This window comes from Cnephaeus nilssonii (genome assembly GCF_951640355.1).
Source record: "Cnephaeus nilssonii genome assembly, chromosome: 3".
Lineage (NCBI taxonomy): Eukaryota > Metazoa > Chordata > Mammalia > Chiroptera > Vespertilionidae > Cnephaeus > Cnephaeus nilssonii.
The window spans coordinates 5,968,126-5,990,045 of NC_137074.1; the positions used below are offsets into that span (position 1 = coordinate 5,968,126).

The following is a 21,920-nucleotide window of genomic DNA, read 5'->3' on the forward strand; positions in this document are numbered from 1 at the left end:
TTCTCATTGGTCTGGAGCAATGCTATTATGATGCACCCCGGTGTGTTTTTCTTCATGTAGTTTATGCTTAGGTTTCCTGGGCCCGTGGGATCTGTGGGTTTATAGTTTTCCTCAAATTTGGAACATTTTGGCTAGTATTTTAACTTCCTTTTGATTTATTACCCATTTCTCTGGGGAGTCTATTTGTATAGTAAGCTTATTTGACGTATTTTTCAAGTTTTTGGAATAAACGTGTTGTTGTTTTTTTTCCCCGATCAGTTTTAGGTTTACAGAAAGTACAAAGAGTTCCCATACACTCTCCCTCGCTGGCCCTACAGTTCTCATTATAAGCATCTCAATTAGCGTGATACATTTTTATAATTAACAAATGGATAGTTATACATTCTTATCAGCTGAAGTCCACAGTTTATATTAAGGTTCACTCTGTTAGACAGGACTATCAATAATGTCATGTGTTCATCATTAAGGCATCATCTGGAATAATTTCACTATCCCATAAATATCCTATTCGCCCCACAACCCTTGGCAACCGCTGATCTTTCTACCTTGCCATGGTTTTGCCTTTTCCAGAATGTCATATCTTTGGATTTATATAGTCTGTAGCCTTCTCAGATTGGCTTCTTTCACTTAGTAACATGCATTTAAGGTTCCTCTATGTCTCTGCATGGCTTGATAGCTTATTTCTTTCTATCAATGAGTAACATTCCATTGTTTGGATGGATATACCAGTTTGTTATTAAGAAATATTCTTATACTTATTAAAATGTAAAGAAAGACACTACTTAAGAATTTTGCAATAGGAGTTATGATTATTTCAATTGGGAGATAAATTTTGCTCAACTGTATATACAGCAAGAACAAGTGAACAGGCCGACTCTCCACAGGGACAAACCAACTAGGGCTGAATTTATTTTTTTTTAATTCTCACCCAGGGACATGTTTATTGATTTTTAGAAAGAGGAAGGGGGAGAGGGAAACATCGATGTGAGAGAGAACATTTTCATTAGTTGCCTCCCATACACGCCCTTACCAGGCATCAAACCCACAACCTGACTGGGAATCAAACCTGCAACCTTTTAGTGGATGGGGCGATGCTCCAACCAGCTGAGCCACCTGGCCAGGGCACCTGCACGTGAATTTTTATAACAGCTTTTTTCATAATTACTAAAAATTGGAAGCAATAAAGATGCCCTTCAGTGTGAATGGATAATGCCAAAGACTCCATCCTTGACTAAATGTCTGCCAGGCTCGTCTGAGCCCTCTTCTCAGCTAGTTTGACCGTCTGTGTCTATTCTCCCTGAGCCAGTTTTAGCACGGGTCCAGTGAAGTCATTCCCCACCCCTGCTATCTGATATCTGATCACTGTTAACATCTGATCGAGTTCCTCCTCTCACCTGTGATGTGTAAGTGCTCAGCCCACATTTAACAAGACTCCCCTACCCTTGATGTCTCCTCTTAGTAATTTTCTACCCACTGACCCCCTTGCTTCCCTGTCTCCTCCCTGGTCCCTCCACTGCCCACCTCTGGGATGGAGTGTGGGGAGAAAAGGGGGAAAGAGGGGGTCAGAAAGCCAGCACCCTGGGTTTGAGGCACTGGAAGTTTGAGTCAGAGTATCAATTAGTCAAAATGCAATAAATGTGGGGTACGGTTTAGACCTCACCAATGTAATGTCACTGAGCCCAGCTTTTAGTTCCAGCATGTAAGACACTCTGAAACCAAGAGAGGCTCTGGCATCTGAAAGAAGCCATCAGCAGTCTCCAATTGAGCGTTCACTGGTTCTCAGCTGATGGTGTTTCTGTTTTTCTCTCCTGAATTTTTCACAATATCCCCAGCAAAGATCACAGTGCCTGGAATAGAGGCCACCTTTTCCATTGTCAGTGTTGACCCGACTTTCTTTCTTTGTCCATGTCTGACTCCCCCATTAGGACGAGAGCTCCATGAGAGTAGATACCATTTCTTTTCTCCCATCTACTCCGTGCACCCGGCAAAGTGCCGGAACCATAACAGAAGCTCGAGAAAATACTGGCTGAGTGAACGCACTCAAACTGACCCCAAGCATTGTATTGTAAACTTAACATTACCTTCACAGAAGTATTTTCCCCGATTTCCCAGTGTTCAAGGATTTACAAGAACAGAGTTGTAAGAGTTTACAAATGCACTGAACTTTTTTTTTTGCATGTCGTTCAAAGGGTAAAAATGTGGAAAGAAAATAGAAACACCTCGGCAAGAAAAAGGCGAAAGGGGATTATGTACAAGCACCTGCGTATTTGTTTCACTGGGGGTGAGAACCAACCATTCCCATGTTTTTCCCCAGCAATGCCAGGCACTCTGAAATCCAGTCGAGAGGCACTCTCAGAGGAGCCTTTGGCGCTGTCAGGAGGGACAGGGGTTTCACTGACTCCCAGCTGATGGGATTTGAATGTTTGCCACTGGCCCCACCCCTGCAGGCAAGAAGGAATCCACTCGCCCTACCCAGTTTTGCTCAGTGGATAGAGCGTCGGCCTGTGGACTGAAGGGTCCCAGGTTTGGTTCCGGTCAAGGGCATGTGCCTTGGTTGCGGGCACATCCCCAGTGAGGGGGTGTGCAGGAGGCAGCTGATCGATGTTTCTCTCTCATCGATGTTTCTAACTCTCTCCCTTCCTCTCTGTAGAAAATCAATAAAACATATTTAAAAAAAAAAAAAGGAATCAGCTCTACTCACCAGCCTTGATGTGGACATCCTGACTTCTAATTTTCCCTGAAGGATTTTCAGCTGTGCAATAGTAAGTATTGTCATGGATTAAGGTACTAAAGCTCGAAGGAGGGAAGGGGAAAATTTGGAGAGTGCCGTTGGGGTGGACGTGGCGGATCCCGGGGACATCGTAGATCTCCTCGCCCGTCGCCAGGTACCATCTGAGAGACACAGGAGGGATGCCGGCAGCCGGGCAGGGCACCAGGGTCCCCGTGGTGCTCGCGAACACTACCTCTTGCACAGATGCATTGACAAAGTAGAGGCTGGAGTGGAGGTCCTCACTGAAAACTGTAAGACAACACAAGGGTTGGTCAGTTACCGCTCCTGCTCCTTCGGAACTTGACTTTCAGTCAGCCTGGCCTCAGGGGGTTCTTTTGACACATAATTGCAGGGTTCGACTAACACTAAATAATTCACAATTGCCCAACCTGCTACAAGCAGAGAGGCTGTAAAGTAAGCTCTATCCCTGCTGATGTGGCTCAGAGGTTGAACATTGACCTATGAACCAGGAGGTCACGGTTTGATTCCCCATCAGGCCACATGACTAGGTTGAGGGCTTGACCCCAGTGTGGGGCGTGCAGGAGGCAGCCGATCCATGATTCTCTCGCATCACTGATGTTTCTGTCTCTCTCTCCTCTTCCTTCCTCTCTGAAATCAATAAAAATTTATTTTTTTTAAAAGTAAGGTCCATCCTCATTTCATATTTTTACACAAACAGAAGTTTCCCAGGGTCTTAACTTTGAAGTTTACTCTTTAGCCCCATGCCCTGCTCTATCTTCATGGTACAACCACTCTCGGAATTGACATTATGTATTTTTGTATTCATTTTTTATCTGTCTCCCTCTGGAACATACGCCCCATGAGAATAATGCACTGATCTGCTGACACTGTTACCTGGGCAGAGAATCCAACATCCAGTCACGTGCTAAGTAAGGGGAAGCTAAGTGAAGGTGTGACCAGATCCAGGGGCTAGGATCAGATCGTGCTGGTGGGTAGTTAAGCTGAGGGCTACTTTTGAATGAAATTAGTCACAATTTTTTAAATTAAAATTGAAGATCATACGCAAAGCATTTTAAAAAGCAAAATTGGTTTTCTGGAAATAGTGTCCCATCAACAATGCATTTTTTTTTAATTGAAACTAGGTAGCCATAATAAAGAGAACTTTGACAAAGGCATCCTTTAATTCCATCAAGTTATGGCAGTTTTTGTTTAAATTTTTATATTTCCTCTTCCGGTCCATCTGCATTTCTTACCTCTACATTATCCTACATTTCTTACTTACATAATTATACTATAATGTGCTTACATAAAATATGCAATTGTTATGGACTGCTTCATTCTCTGGACATTATTTCATATACATAATTTCATCTTTCTATGCGCACTTCACAAGTAAATATTAGCGGATGCACATTTTATCCACATGGCTTTCCAAACTATTTTCCCAATCTGGGTTATTTAAGTGGTTTCTGTTTTCATTGCTGTAAACAAAATGTCTGCAAACCTGTCCGCACACATTTGGCTTTTTAACTTATTTATTGAGTACCCACATCGCACCCAGCAACACTTAGCTATGGAGTGTCATTTATGTGAAGAAAGGAAACTCAACATCTAAGACCCCAAAATTTTACAGAATATTTATAAACTAGAGGCCGGGTGCATGAAATTCATGCATGGGGGTGGTGGGGTGGGGGGTGTCCCTCAGGCCAGCCTGCACCCTCTCCAATCTGGGACCCTTCAAGGGATGTCCGATTGCCCATTTAGGCCCGATCCTACCAGTCAGACATCCCTCTCACAATCCAGGACTGCTGGCTCCCAACTGCTCGCCTGCCTGCCTTCCTGATTGCCCCTAACCGCTTCTGCCTGCCAGCCTGATCACCCCCTAACAACTCCCCTGCCAGCCTGATTCACGCCTAACTGCTCCCTTGCCAGCGTGTTTGCCCCTAACTGCCCTCCCCTTTAGGCCTGGTCACCCCTAACTGCCCTCCCCTGCAGGCCTGGTCCCCCTACTGCTCTCCCCTGCAGGCCCGGTCACCCCCAACTTCCCTCCTCTGCTGGCCTGGTCACCCCTAACTGCCCTCCCCTGCAGGCTTAATTGCCCCCAACTGCCCTCCCTTGCAGGCCTGGTCCCTCCCAACTCCCCTCCCCTGCTGGCCATCTTGTGTCAGCCATCTTGTGTCCACATGGGGGCAGGATCTTTGACCACATGGGGTCAGCCATTTTGTGTGTTGGAGTGATGGTCAATCTGCATATTACTCTTTTATTAGATAGGATGCCACAAAGATCTATTTCACAGACATCTGTTTTTGTGACTTTCTAAAAACGAGTGCACACCCAATCCCCTCTTCACAGGATGCCGAAGGGGCCCTAGAGACTGGGAATTAACCTCACTGGGCAGCCATGGGGCTCACGTTGACTGGGCACCGATGGCGCAGCGGGCAGTGCTGGGAGGCTCCAAGTGTCATTTCATTTACTCCGTGAACAGTTCTGCCAGCCGAGTGTGGGCTCCTCTCTCAGGAGGATAATTTGGAGATTCAGAGGGGTTATCGGTTGACCCAGGATGCAGGACTAAGAGGTTGAAGAAATCGTCTTTCTGATGAAGATTTCGTTTCATGATATGGCTGCCTTATTCTGCAAAGCCGAATCTTGGGGAGGCAGCGTGCATGAGCTTTAGAATCCTCCAGATATGGAGTCTTACCTGAACACCCCCTCCTTCCTCCTGGTCTCTCTCCTGCACTGACCAGGAGTTTGCCCCCTGAGGCCAGGGCTGACTCTGGGCGGGGGAAGTGGAGGGGCCACCATTTGTCCAAAGATGGTGGAGAAAAATGCACTTTATAAAAGTAGTAGATTTCCTCAAAGAGAAGACAAGGGTGTTCCACAGCAGTAACTGATAGTTTCCTCTTCCATCAATAACTAGTTTTCAGCAATGCTCCACAAAGCAGAATATAAAAATTACTGCTAATTAAGAAGTTGGTTCAGATCGGAAGCATGGTTGCGATTTTATATTTGAGTTTTCTAGGAAACTGACATCACCCCAAACAAACTGTTAGGAACAAGGTAGCTGTCACTCTTCAGGGCTAATTAATTCCACCCAGATTCTTTTTCTTTTCCCTGCCACATTACTCTTCTGTCGACTGAATATATTTTAATTTATTCTTTTATATCATAAAAGTAGTCCTGTAGCCCGACCAGGGCACAGGTGGCTGAGTGTCGACTTATGAACCAGGAGGTCACAGTTTGATTCCCGGTCAGGTCACAAGCTCAGGTTGCGGGCTCTGACCCCTGTGTGGGGCGTGCAGGAGGCAGCTGATCAATGATTATCTCTCATCATTGATGTTTCTCTCTCTCTCTCCCTTCCTTTCTGAAATCAATAAATACATAGATATAGATATAGATATATTTTTAAAAGTAGCCCTGTTAAGAATGAGACTTGAAAAATGTGAATGTATATAAGATATATTTCCAAATTAAATGTATAATTTGCTATTGTAAACCACATTCCAAGAGCCAGCTTGTGAAATTACTTAAATGACTATGATGAGAAAAATGCAAAATAAATGTTTAATCCTAATAGTTAAAAAGATAATTAACCTCTGGGGATTACCATCACTTCTCCTGACATTTTTTAAAGGTATTTCATGTTAGTCTTTCTATTTCACACCATTGGGTTTAATAATGGAACATAAACTCATTCTCTAAGATACACATCATTTGGCCACAGGCAAAAAAAAAAAATCACACAAAAAAACAAACTATATCCCAACAGCTTTTGTTTATTCCATCGAAGGGCCCATCCATCTGCTTAAATAATAGCACTTTGCTGTACGGCGTGCCGTGCACACTTTAAATACAGTGACGTTTGCTCCCTCCAGGAAGTGCACAGGCAATCTGGATGTGAATTATGTGTGTGTGCAAGTTCCTTAACGGAACTGCCGTCTCACAAGAGAAAGCCAAAGAAAACACTGGAATAATCTGCTGTCTGCCTCAGGTCTACCGTCCTGGGGTGTGGACACGGGAGGGGGTGGGGGGATGAGGGGCTGGAGGGTTACACTATTGGCAGATTTCTCCGTATTTTATATCATTACAACAGATGGCACAACCAAAGCTCCAGTGACAACGGGAAGAAGAATGTTATGCTAAAAGGAAAACAAGTCAATATTGCTTTCTTTCAAATTCAAATACGGCGCAAAGAAGGGACGAGGCGGAGAGGGTACAGGAAGTGAGGACATGATCTTTCATTCCTGCAACAACCTCTACTGAGCACTTGGCACGTAGTGGGCCTTGTGCAAGTCCCAGTAACGCAAGTGTGCATGAGTCACGGTCCTGCTCTCAAGGAACGTCTGGTCTCAGGGGCGCCGTGGCTGGCAAGAGATCAATGATAATTCGTTGGCTGTGTATTGACACAGAATTTTTCACAACATGGTATGGGAGCCTAAGAGACAGAGACACTAACCCAACCTGGGGACATGAGGAAAGCTTTCCAGAGGTCAGAGGGGAAGCAGATTCTAGGCAGAAGGCATGAAAATGTTAGGACATGGAGTTGTCCCAGGAAGGAGAGAAGTGAGAAGATACTGGATAGCAGGGACCTCAGGACAGATCTAACAGGGATGCACGCATTTGGAGAGGGAGCTTGAGGTTCTTACACTCGCTCATTTATTCCATGCGTCATTACTCAGCAACTACTAATTACCGGGCACTGTGCCAAGGCCTGGGACACACTAACAGCCACGGCTTACAGGGTGATCTCCAGGAGCCTACATTTCACACGCTCATTGTCAAGTCTAGATCATAAGGGTGTCAAATCTCATGCAAAAAGCTTTATTCTGCAGGCAGTGGGGAGTCCCATGCATAGGTATTTACCTAAGAGGAATGAATGTGTGTCCACCCAAGAACTTGTACTCAAATGTTTAAAGCAGCATTATTTATAATCGCCAAATGTGCACACAATTCAAGTTTCTCCATCAAATGAAAAATGGATAAACAAAACCTGATATATATATACACACACACAATGGGATGTTACTCAGCAAAAGAGAAATGAAATACTGATACATGCTTTAAATATGACTGACCTTTGATAACCTTATGCTAAGCCAAAAGAAAGCTAATCATAATAAATACATCCTATATGATTACATCCATCTCAAATTTCCAGAGGAGGAAACCATATGGAGACGGAAAGTGGATGCCTGGTTTACTTAGGACTAGAGGTGAGGGTGAGAGGGCAGGGGAAGGATAACTAAAGAATGAAAAGATTCCTTTTGAGATGATTAAAATGGTCTGAACTCGACTGTGGTGAAGGATGTATATATCTGAAAATTTACTAAAAACCAATGAATTGTTCAAATGAGTGAATTTTGTTGAACATAAATTATATCTCAATAAAGTTATTTTAAAAAATAGAAAGGCAATGAATGTTTTGACACAGAACAAGCAATTTCCCAGATTGTAGTTTTACAAAGGAAATACTGGGCGCATGAGGAGTGAAGACTCCAGGAAGGAAGTCAGAGTAGGCCGCGGTGGGTGGCCTAGACCTCCCTGGGCACTGATGATATGAAGGGAGGAGAAAGCCTAACTACAGAGATATGTCTGCTATGATCCCACCAGAATTTGTGGTCAGGGGTATAGAAGTGATGAGAGTGAGGACAAGGAAAAAGCCATTATGATCCTAATTTAACAGCTTGTATACCTGACTACACAGATGCATGAATAAAAACAGAGAACATACAGGTGGAGCTGACTGAGCAGAGGAGACAGCAATGCCAGTTTCACTAAGGTTAAGGGGACACTGTTCTGGGGTCTCCTACTAAGAAGTTGGGAATAGGGGTCCCAGACCCCAGAGAGAGACTGAACGTAAGGGAAGCTGAAGCCCATCACTGGGTGAAATGTACCAAGAAAAAAGTAAAGAACAAGGAGACACCAAGCCCAGAGATGGATTCTCGGGGACCGTTAATATGTAAAAGTGCACCCTAAAAACATAAGGAACTCCTGCAAGTCAATAAGAAAAAAAGATAATCTAATAAAAATGGGCAAGAGACTCGGGCAGTCACTTCCCAAAGGCCAATATATAAGTGATCAATAAGCACATGGACAAGCACTCAACGTCACTGTCATCAGGGAAATGCAAATTAAAAGCACACGGAGTTACCACTACACACCCATTTCCATGACTAAAATGGAAAAAGAGAACATACCGAGTGTCTCAAGGATATACTAGCAGAGCAACAGGGATCTCCTAAGTTGCTGGTGGGATTGTAAATTGATCATCATTGTGGAAAACTGTTCCCCAGTAGCTATAAAACCTGAAAATGTGCATTCCCTATGACTCAACAGTTCAACTCCCAGATCTTCAACCACCATGCGCTCACAGAAAAAGACACATTAGTGTATTCATAGCAGTACTATTTGTAAGAGCCCCAAAGTGAAAATCACTCACATATCCATCAATAATAAACTATAAAAATATACTGTGATATATTTGCACATCAGATCACTAAAAAACAATAAAAATGAACAATCTACACAACCATATTATGAATCCCACAACCTTAATGTTTGAAGGAAATCAAACACAGTAAGAATATATACGATATTGTTTCATTTATATCAAGCATAAAAATAGGAATAACTAGTCTATGATGTTAAGAGTCAGGATAATGGTTACCCATTGGGGGGGGGGGGACACAGAAAATGGAAAGGGCACGAGGGGGCATTTGGGCTGCTAGCTGTGTTCATTTTCTTGTTCTGGGTGCTGGGTGCACTGATGTGTTCAGCTGGTGAGAATTTCATTTGAGCTGTACACTGGGATATAGTTAGTTGCACACTTTATGGATATATTTTATACTTCAATGTAAAAATTACATATTTTAAAGGAATGGGAAAAGAAAGAAGCATCATAAAGATAAAGAAAAAAATTCAGTAGCTCCAATCCTAGAGAGAATGATGCCTTAAAACAAAAGGATGACATTTGGGGACATCAACTGGGTGGTTTTCAAAAGTGTCAATTGCTTCAGAGAGATCAGAAAACAGGAGAACTAAGACCATTAGATTTGCAAATAGGGTATATTCATTTTGAAGGGAAATGCCATTTAGGACTTTTCCTGATTTTATAGGAACATGCAAGTAGACATGCTTAGTAAAATAAACTTCTTTGATAAAGGTCTTCCAAAATGAAAGGAAATAGAACTTAGCCTTAGGCAAACATTAACTAGAAAGCATAATCCTTAGCTGATTCTAAGACTCCAAAATATATTTTGTATTTGAATAAATGCCTTGAAATTTAGTGTCATCTTGAACCAAATAATCTGAAAGCAGATAAATGGAAAGTCTAATAATGACTTAGAAAGCATTCCAAAATATTATAAAATAATTCCAAATCAGATTATAAAAATGTAGCGATTGTGCATTTAACGCTAATATTTTTCAATAATTATATTTATTCCTCAGCGTTGAAGCAATGATGCAACTGTCCTCCTTAATAAGAATTTGATAAAACTTCACAATGACACAGAACTGAGAAATATGAAATTCTGTCTGTGTCCATAATAAAACACTAAAAACAACAACAAAGGAGCCGGATTTATCCTCCTATGGTTAAACATTCGGGCAATACGGAACAGTGAGCCACGAAAGAAGGAAACAAATGAGGTGGGGCCTACTAATGCCCAGCTTACTTCCTGGAGAGTGTTTCCACATCATTCTAAAGGAAGGAAACCTAAATGGAACTTGGTGGGATTTCTGAGGTGAGTAGACAAACGGTGCGGCTTGGGGAAGCCAAGGCCACTAGATCTACAGAGCAGAGAGAAGGAAGCGGCAGAGAGAGGGAGCTGCGGAGATCTGAAGAAGGTGCCCTTTGATGAGTCCTTACTGATATTGGCACATGCGGGAGAGCACTACCAATGCTGGAGAGGCGACACCATAAAGGAGCGGGTGGAAAATCCCTGAGCTCTCAGATGGGAGAGACTAGTTGATGCTCCGCCAGACAAAGGAGAAAGAACTAATATATAAGGTATCAGATGGAACTCTCAAAAGGCTATCAACACAATAGTGAGGCCCAAAGTAATCAAAACAATTAATAGGAATCCCAGAATGGATCCCAGAGGGATTAAATTGACCCCAAGTAACTTAACTGCACAACAAATACTAGTTAATCAATAACAACAAATTCAATAATCAATAATCTAACATTTATAATACGTGACATACAATAAGATATTGGACACAAGCAGGAAAATATGTACTAATGTCAAGATTAAATTCATTCAATAGAAACAGACACAGAAATGACAGATGACAGAACTAACAGACATTGGAATTAAAATACCTGTTATAAATTTGCTCCCAATGTATTTTTAAAAGTAAGGAAATAAAGGGCATATAGATGAAAAAAAAAAGGGAAGACTATAAAAATAGCCAAAATGAAACTTCTTGAGATTAAAAATATACTATATGAAAATTTTAAAAATGAGCAAGTAAAATTAACAACAGATTAGACCTTGCAGAAAAAAATATCAATGAACCAAAAGATAGAGTAAAAGAAAAATAGAAACTATACAAACTGTAAAACGAAGAAAAAGGCTCAAAGACAATAAACATTAAATCAGTGAGATATGAAACAATATTGTGTGACCAAATATATATATTTGGAGTTCAAGAAGGTGGAAGTCAGACAATGTTTTTCAAGAATTAATTCAAAATTTTCAAAATGTAATAAAAACCAGAATCCCCCAAAAAGCATAAATTCATTGAACACAAAACAGAAGAAACATGAAAAAATCGATTCATGACACATTAGAATTAAATTGCTGAGTGTCAGTGATAAAGAGAAAAATCTTGAGGGTAGCCAGATTTTTAAAAGTACACATCGTACACAGAGAAACAATGAATGATGGCAGACTTATCTGAAACAATGCAATCTAGAAGACAGTGGAGAGAAAAACTAAAGTATTATTTAAAAAGAAAAAAGACCTATCTACCAATCTAAAATGCTATACCCAACAAAATCTTTCATAAATGAAGGTGAAATAATAATGAATTTTCAAACATTTGAAAGCTAAGAGAATTCATTGACAGTAGGCCAGAAACACAAGAAATGTTGAAGGAAGTCAATATTTCAGGTAGAAGGAAAATTACACCAGGTAGATATTTGTGACTTCACAAAAGAAATTAAGAGTGTCAATAAATGATAGGTATGTGGGTAAATATTTAAAAAAAAAAACACACACACACCATTTCCTCATTTTAAAAAAATCATCAAAGGACAATTTACTATTTAAAGCAAAAATTATAATAATGTATTGTGGGGTTTACAACATATACAGAGAGAAAATGAATAATACTAGGTGACAATCTACTTTTACAGGTTTCTTCTACTAAATGTTGTGTTATAATATTATTTGAAAGTAGGCCATGTTAGTTCAAAAATGTATATTGTAAAACATAAAGCAACCACTTTTTAAAAAATCCAAAAGCAAAACAAACTTGGATATTAACTTTTTATGTAGATAATGTGACCATTAAAAAAATACTCCAATAATCCAATAGGAAACAAGACAAGGAAAAAATCAGAGAATAGATGGAATAAATAGGGAACAATGATCAAGATGTTATATTTAAATCTAACTAAATTAATGTTCACATTAAATATAAATGGCCTGAGCACCCCAATTAAAAGTTACACTGTCAGAATAAATGAAAAATCAAGACCTAACTATATGTTATCCAGAAGAAACCCACTATAAATATATATTTTTAATTGGGTAGGTTAAAAGTAAAAGTATAGAAAACTACATCATGCTAACACTACCTTAAAAAAAGCTGGAGTGGCTATATAAATATCAAAGTAGATTTCAGGATAAGGAATAAGTACTAGAATGCTTGCTTCCTAATAATAAAACCACCAACTCATCAAGATGACCATCCTACATGCTTGTGCACCTAATAAGAGAACATCTAAGTAGAGAGCACTGAGAACTGGAATTCTTTCTTTTTTAGTGCTAATTGCCATTGGGGTGATAACTATGTTTTCTGTTGAGTATTCATCTGCCTTCTTATATTTTTATGTTAATAAATTGTGCATACAAAAAATTGAATCTTATCTCCCGTGCCTATGGTTGGGTTACTAGGCTCCATCCATACTGGTCTCCTCAGGGCCTCGGGTCTCCAGACCCTTCCCTACATCATGGCCTGCAAAGATACCAGACTCTTTGCTGAGAAACTTCATCATCCTTTGCCTAATACTATTAATTCTTTGAATTTCAGCTTAAACATAATTTTTTTAGGAGTTGATTCCTGGTCTTCTACTTCCCAGACTAGACCCCATGTCCTCTCGGCTTGCTGCATCATTCTTTCCCAGCTCTTAGTTTTTGGTGTGTGTCACACACACACACACACACACACACACACACACACACACACACCACTATATTGTAATCTACAAGGGGGGGCCCTATATATAGATGATGCAACCTTATTCCTGGTGCATAATGCCCTGCGTAGTACATCAAAGAAACCCTCAAAAAGGACTAAGTAAATATTTAAAATATATTATGGTTATGGATACATAATTCCTTTAAAGGGATAATATTTAAACTGCACTTCATGTGCATCATTTATTACAATCTAAATTCCATTATATAGATGTCAAGGGACAAGAATGAGTGGCTTAGAGAAAGAATTTCTCAGATATCATAAGAAGAACACATTTATGAGGTTTTAGCTACTATGTGTAAGAATGTGGGGTTTTTTTTAATCCAATATTTGTACTGATTTTGCAACAAGGAATAAGAGCTCAATTTTGCTATGTGTTTTACAAATCTCTGGAGGGGGGAAAAAAGAAAAATGTTAATGTTTTACCCACAAAAACATCTAAGTATTGTTTGCAATATCCTCCCAGAGAAGTATTTCCATATGTGTATAGGGAATTCATTTTCAGATAAAGTCCCTGTCCCTTTGGATGGATGAAAGTCACTCTCAAAACTCCTGGCAGTTAAGTGTACATTTTCAGAGAAGAATATAGACTCTGTAAGGGTAATATGTATGTAGTTTGCTATGTGCTGCATTTTATATTTTAAGCTCCAAGTTTTCAAAAGGCATGGAAGTGGCTGGTGATTTGGAAAGAGCAGAACGTACTGCGGGAATTATGATTATGATTATAAGCAGCAAAGCACACGAATAAACCCAAATAATGCAAATGACTCCTTAGAAATTGGAAGCATAAAATTTGGGAACAAAAATAGAACAAATTAATGGAGAAAGAGGGATGAGTACAGATTCACATAAGGAATTACAATTAAGAAAAGCATCAACAAATAGAGTGGGGAGAAAGCTAACATCATGACGCAGTTGACAAAATTGCTTTCTAGGGATTAAAAGGCTTGTGAGAGAAAAAAGATTACAAAGAAGAATGTAGAAACAGTAATATAAACTAAAAACACAAAACAATAATAAAATAAGACCATCAGAGGACAGGAAGAATAAAATGAACTGAAGCCAACTGAATCAACTATTCTATGACTAAGGAACAAAGATGAGTTAAAACCAGGGACTTCAATGGCACCCCAACAGAAAAAAATATAAAATCTAAGTCTGGTGGTGAAACCTTAAACTCCAATGTTAATTGAAAGCATGGAAGTCAATGATAAAATGACCCACGTTCTTAACCTCATGGCTCAGCATCATTTTCTTTTGCTAGAACCTCACCCTGCCCAGGGGCACTCAATTTTCCATTTTGCTTTGGCATGAGGACTTACATAAGTCTAATTTTTAAAGTAATTTATTTTTTAGGTAAAGCCTAAAACAAGTAATAAAACAAGTGACCATTCTCATAATCACAAATATACCCTAAGTCATAAGTGACAACAAATCTTCCGAATGAGAAAGATTCTTAGAGGACTGACTTGGGTCTAACCTGCTCCCTCCAATGCACCAGCCTAAGTTCAAGACCCAGCTACTGCTTCCTCTTGTATGACTTATCTCGCTCACTCCAGGACGGTAAATGATGGATGACCCATCTGCCATCATTGGATGGATGACCCATCTGCCTCTCTCCCCTCTGTCCTTAGGACTATGTGTAATTTTCTTTACTATCATCTTGAGGGCATTCCAGGGGCAGATGGGTGAACAGTGGCAGAGCATGGATGCTCAGCTGCCTCGTCTTCCCATCAATGCATGCTGTCTCCAGAGCAGTGACAAGAAAAGCCTGTCTGAGTTCCAGGTAGGACACCCCCCTCTCTCACCACACAGAATGCTGGGGAACATGGCGCAGAACTCACCTGACTCTTTCATCTGTACTCTCAGACCACCTTATCGAGTTTTGCATTTTTTGCCCTTGCTTCCCCAAGATATTGCTAATTCACGTGACTCTATTCATTGCTAAAACACGTTGTACCTTGGATGTACCAAAGGGGACATTACTGTCCTAGTACACCATCTGCTAACACAGAATTGAGTTCCTAGAGAATACAATGAACACTTAAATGTCACTCAAGTCAGGCCGCCGCTGAAGTAGAAAGGGTGTTTCCTTGGGACAGAAGGTGCCATCTTCCTTGGGGCTCTCCGATGAGAGGAGGCCACAGGCTGGTATGTGACCTCTCTGGACTGCTGTGTGCCTTTTACAGAAAAACACAACACTGACCTAGAAGCCTACACCCCGACTGCCAGGCAAGTAAACAAAGACATTTTCAGATATGGCAAAGCCAAAAATGTTAACTACCCTCACCCCATTCAAAAACTACTGGAAGGTAGATCAAAAGGCAGCAAACCAAGAAAGAGGCATGTGTTAGACATAGGAAATGGAGCCTCAAGCACAGGTGAGACACAAAGGGATGTCCAGAGTGACTCTGAAGGGTGACAACAGCAGAAACGAGTCCAGTGGTGCAGCAAGAAGGAGCCCGGAAGAGGTTTCAAAAAATGAATGAGGAAATAAACATCTGGAGGCCCCGGTGTAGTTGCGTGTGGTCAAAGGCATGCCTCACCCTGCTGCACAGCGTTGGGGGTGAGTTAGTTACACATGCAGTGAAAACAAGGAAACAGAAAAGCAAGCGAGTGTTAATCCCAGGGAAACACAGGCTCCAGTGGATAGGAAAAGTGTTCCTAACATGCCATGCGGCTCAGCTGTAGCAAGTGTTTGCCTAGATATAATAGCATAAACCCTAAATATTAGTTTAACCCAATATCATTATATGGAAAAAAATAGAAGATAAGGAGGAAAGGCATTGGCAGTGCATAAAATTAAGTTAAATCTCTATATATAAAAGGCTAATACGCAAAATGTCCCCTCAGGAGTTCGAACGGGAGACTGGGAGTTCGATTGCTTGCTATGACGTGTGCTGACCACCAGGGGGTGGTGCGGAATGAAGGAAGGCTCTGGCCAGCAGCCGGGGAAAGGAGGCCATGGCTGTAAGCCAGAAGGCACCAATAGGCCCTGATCGCTAGCCAGGCGTAGGGACCCTACCCATGCATGAATTTCATGCACCGGGCCTCTAGTAGATTTATAAGCCTAAATACATTGTGGACGAAAGGGGCCACATGCTGACCTGACAAGCTCAGGGGAGGCCTGCATGGTGGTCTTGCAAACTCAGAGACCTAAAGTCACCACAAAGGATGGTCTAAATGAAACTTTGACTAAAAGCAGTGATGGTGGGCAGTTACATCCTAGGCAGTTACATCTTCACTGACTAGGTCAACCTTTACCTTAACTGAGCCTATCTGTCTTTTTGCATCTATAGTAACATACCCTTGAAATGTCTAAGTAACTTGTAACTTCCCTTTTTCTGGACTCCTCGGGGCACAATCAAATGTCCTGGGCACCAGGACAGAGACACAAATTCCTTCATTGTCATGTAAATTGTTCCTGCACTCACCTAAGCGTGTGTCCATCATTTTACTTTTTAACCAATCCCAGGGGTTCCTCCCCTTGCCCCCCGCCCCCGCTTCGCTTTATCCCACCTCCTTAATCTATCACCAATGAATTTCATGTAACCCATCTACGTCCCTCCTTTGACTGCACTGTTATAAATACAGATGTAACCCGCCATTCTCCGGAGCATTATCTCAATTCCTTGAGGTTCTGCTTCCCGGCATATGTCGACAGTTTGGTTCAAATAAACTCACAAAAATTCTTTACAGGTTTCAATGTTGTTGTTTTTTACGTTAACATTACTAAGGAGGAAAGGTATTGGCAGTCCATGAAATTAAGTTAAATAGATTTATAAGCCTACAGAAATAAGTATTTCAGTGTACACAGAGAATTTGAAAATACAGGAGTGGGCAAAAGTAGATATGCAGTTGTTCATATGGAAAAAGACATGCAGGTTATGATCATTACAATAGCTTTATTAACTAAAAAATAAAAAAGTCACAATGCAGCTGTAAACCTACTTTTGCCACCTCTGGTGCAGATCTGACTATTAGGAGGACCTGCCGGCGCCTCATCATCTCACATCACTCTATGGTCCATGCTCACTGTTCCTTCTCTGATGCTACCTCCTCCTCATCCACCTCGCTCATTCCAGGCTCTTTGGTCTTCCCACCTTCCCTGGAGCATCCCCTTAGGCTCAACTCCTGGGTGTGTATACCCCCGTCTCCCTCTGCCTGGGGACCACCTGGCTGCTCCCTCCCCTTTTCAAGTCTTTGCCAAACCGTCTCCTCCCCCCTGAGGCTTCCTCTGACCTCAGTGCCTCCACCACAGGGCGGTCTCCAGGCTGCCCTGGGTGCTGGTGCTGTTTCTTTCCACAGCATGGATCCCTCCTGTGTCCTGCATAATTCACTTGTTTATGGTCCTTTCTGATTGTCTCTCTCTCCCTCCCCTTCAAATTTTAGTTCCCGAAAGGTAGGTAGTTGGTTGATTTTATTCCCTGCTATATCTCAATAATTACTTCTTGAAAACATGACTGTTTGGTTCCGTTCAATTAAATATACACAAATAAATCTCAGAGAAATAGAACCTTTTACAATTTGCCCTTCACTAGAAGTGATTCATAATTCCGCCTGTACGCTTGCAGAGCATGGGGCCCATCCCAAAGCATTTGTTGCCACCCCTGTCTCATTCAATCACGGAGTGTTACGGTCACACCCTGTGCTAGGTGACAGGACAGAGGCCTAGAGTATGGGTCAGGGCAGTACAAAGAGGAGGGTGCCCCTCACTCCGGGAGGTGCCTATGTATTTGACATTAACGGACTCTCTAGTTATGCGGCTTGCCAGCCTCATTTCTACCAAGACAGTATCACCAATGCATTACCCAACCTTAAATTTAGTTTAAATCTATCCTTACGGCCTTGTTTTGGTTGTAACTGAATAGCTAACATTTATTGAAGGTGTACTGTGTGCCAGGACCATGCAAAGTACTTTCGTACAAAACCTCGTTAACCCTCGAAACCAATCTTACAGGCAGTTGTCATTGCTATTGCCATGTGAGAGGAGAGAAACCACATAAGCTTTGGACTCTGCAGTAAGGAGCAGACCTGGGATTTGAGCCCCGGACTCATTTGAGCAGGGACTGGGTTAGGGCTCAGACCTCCTGAGAATGAGGCCAGTCCCGGGCTCGCTCCTCAGAGGGAGGCAAAGGCACCTACAATTCTGTGTTCAGTTCCTTAAAGGTCAAAATCCTCAAGTCAGACGCCTCGGACGTACCCACTGTTGCCATATAATGATTTCCAATTCTCATCACAAGACGTGCTGGGCCAGGAACTGTATTTCTCGGGGCTCATTGCAAACAAAGCCTTTCTAACCGAGTCTTGGTCATCTTTCATCTCTGTCATCACCTACCTCCAGCCAGACTGAGCTCAGCAAGGACATCCTTAAACTAGAACTGCACACACACACACAAAAATCTAAACTCTGCCACTGAAATGTCTTTGATTATGGCACTTATTTCCTTTAACTGTCTTCTTTTTTTCTTTGTTCTAGAAAATCCTAATTGCCTTCCTTGCTGTAGTTCTTCCCCAAATTAAAACTGTGATTAAGGATTGAAACAATCAAACCAGAAAACGCGGTGTTCAGAGTGGTTTCCTCTGAAGACATCCCCGGGGCCGAATCCCGGTGAAACGCAGCCTGTTCAAAACACACCGAGGCATTAGCGCTCATTTACAACTGCACCAGGCCTTTCCAGCTCTCGGCTGGAATTCATTAATTCTGACAGTTTGCCTAGCACACTAGAATGGGTTCGCTGAGTCATAGAAACTGCGATAAAAAGAGAATCCCCACCTTCTCCCTGCTATCAAGTATTCATACGAGAATGGGGTTTGAGCAGTTGCAAGGCAACCAGACACACCATTAACAACCCCAGAACCTATGAGGTTTCACCCAACGGAACCCTCCTGGCCTCTGGAATCTCCTGATGTGCGCCAACCAGCTGTGTCACGGGCCCGAGCAGCCCTGGGGCGCAGACGGAGGTCTGAAAACAGAGTCCATTATCCCGCCCTGGGAATCTGACTTGATTTGGATGTGACACTTCATTCGGAGGAGTGTCCCGGAGGCATATCTCTTCCTGAAGGCTGGGGCTGCCGTGGGTGGCTGGCTGCTGCCCAATGAGTGCTCCAGAACATTTCTAAACTTAAAGAAGTAGGACTTTGAAAATATTCCCTTCGCGATGGCTTCTGAAGACCAAATTGAGTTGTGATGTCTGGAAGTCTCACTGGAAAATTTTAAATTAAACCAACCCAGGCATCACTCATTTCCAAGAGGGAGCGGGGAGACAGTGCCAGTCTCAGCCTTTCCCAGTGTTTGACAAAAAATCAGATCTTATTTGTAAAGACAAACTAGTTCTAAGCTGAAAGGGCATTACACGGAGGAAATCACGCCCAGCGAGCTTTGGATCCTGTTATGACGCTCTCCACGTGAGAAGTACCTGGTGTGAGATGTGGATGAGAAAGTTACCAAAGCAATACCACGTGGGGGAGAGGCAGGAAGAGGGACAGGGATAGGAGCTGGCCTCACAATACTCCTGCTTCATGAATGATTGCATGCACTGCAGTTAATATGATACGGTAGCCATCCCAAAACATGCAAATGAGGACCTCCTGACCAACGCCCCACGTGGACACCATTAGGAAATACGATAAAGCAATTAATTCTATTACTATTAGGAAAAGTTGGCAATGGAAAGTAAGCCCAGGGTCCCAAGGAACCCTGGTAGGAACTGTTCCCCTGTTGGCCTGGAGATGAAAGGAAGGCCGCTTCCGCCCCGCGCTGAGCCTAGGGCTGCAATGTTTCAGGACAGTGAGACTGTGGTGCAGCCGCAGCCTTGAAGGTTGACTGGTCGATGGTCAGGTTCCTACGCCTTTTATTAAGAAGCATGAAATAACTGGGGATGCATATTGCCCGGCCTTGGACTAGAAATATTGATTCTATAAGTTGACCGTCTTGGAATCTCCTTCTTGAGGCATGTGGGGTGGGTCCTGCAACAAATTACCTATCGGCTCTAATCCCTACAATAACATAGAATTATTGAGACAATTTCAAGTGAGCACGGATGGCAAGATAAATTCCTTTTTGTCCCTAAACTGGTCCTAATTAGCTGCAGGTCCTCTATAACTGGAAGATTATAGCTCAAATCCAAGTTATAAGCATAAGAATGATGAATTCAGATCACTTTTTGAGAGGAATCACAATGTGAAGAAGGCAGTAGATGTGACCATTATCACTATTTAATGATGCTGTGTGCTAGGACTGGGCGTGGAGCCAGCCTCTCGGAGATGACGGTCACCGGCTATTGTTCCTTCACTTTAAGTCTCTGCTTCTTGTGTGGGGAAGATCTATGCATTTGGCAGGTCAGGCGAATGCATAAAGTGATCTGGGGACATTACACCAACAGCTAAAGTTTTATATGGAAAAACGTTCGCATCCATTTTTCTCCCAATATCTGAGAAACACGTTCTCTAAAATCAATACGACCATTCACCCATGAGGCCATGCTATGCCCAGGGCTGTGCCAGCACGGGGGTGGAATGGGGTGGGATGGGGTAGAGGGTGCAGGTAGGCACTGGGAGAACACAAAGCCAGGTGGCTGCTGGCCCTGCTATGAGCCACAGGTGACAGGAATGACAAGAAGGGAGGATGGAGAACGTGGGGAGGAGGAGGCGCAGATGGAGCTGGGACAGAGCCCGGGAGGGCCGTGGATGCTGCCTGCTGGCTATTTGGCAGTTTCGATCCCCACTGGGTCTCTTCTTCCACGTGGAGGTTCCTTATATTGAGAGGTGGCTCTCTACTGAGGGGCCGCTTGGCAATGCCTGGTGACACTGTTGATGGTCACACTGGGGGTTGGGGTGCTACAATATGTAACGACCAGAGGCCAGGGGTGCTGCTAAACCTCCTACAGTACACAGGACAGGGCTGGCAACAAAGATTAACCAGCCCCGAAAGCCAGCAGCAGCATGGCCGAGAAACCCTAATTCGGAGGGCAATACCCTCGGGCTTTCTGTCCTTCCCTCCATCACCCCAGACGGGAGGCGAGTTTGGAAGAAGGAGGGGCACATCCGCCTCCCGCCCTCTCCTCTGGCACCTGTCTGCCTGCAGGGACCACATCCTCTGGTCTGCTCTCCTCCACATGGCAAACTGAGCTCAGCCTGGCTCTGGGCTCAAACGGAGACTTGGTCACGAAAGGAGGACATTGTTATCTCTGTGTGATCTCTTTCTCTCTCTCCCTCTTTCTCTCCCCCCAGCCCCACAGGTGTTGGAAGGGAACCAGGATGTCCGATTGGCTTTCTTAAAATCCCAACATCAGGGACCCTGACATTGAAAATATATGACAGGCCTTCACTAAATTCTCCAAATGTCAGCACCGAACGAACGAGGAGGAGCTGGAGCTCGCTCGAAGCACTGAATTAGATGTGCGAGCACTTGGGCCTGGGGATGCACAGCCCCTGAAGGCATTGGGAACTCGGCCTGAAGATGGAACCCAGGGCCTCAGCTCTAAGGAAACTCGAAGTAAGGCTCTCGGCTTCAACAGCTTCTAAGGCGACCAGACCGTAGGGCTGCTCTAAAGAGCCTTTAAAATATGCTTTTCATTGAAAACATGTGTAACTACGTGTGGTGATGGAGGTTAACTAGACTTACTGTGGTGATCATTTCACAATATATATATATATATATATATATATATATATATATATATATATATATATATACAGTAAATCTAGACTATGTTGTACACCTGAAACTGATATATGCTATATGTCAATTACATCTCAG

The 21,920-nt window shown here is 42.6% G+C and overlaps 1 protein-coding gene across 1 annotated transcript in view; it reads right to left on the bottom strand.

Annotated features, from left to right (window-relative positions):
- Positions 1–21,920, bottom strand: part of DSCAM (DS cell adhesion molecule) — a gene marked incomplete at both ends in the record, with an annotated part of 461,963 nt that overhangs the window by 369,090 nt on the left and 70,953 nt on the right. Inside the window, 1 exon segment of the mRNA XM_079762252.1 lies at positions 2,702–3,019. Within this exon segment, the coding sequence (XP_079618378.1) occupies positions 2,702–3,019 (318 nt within the window).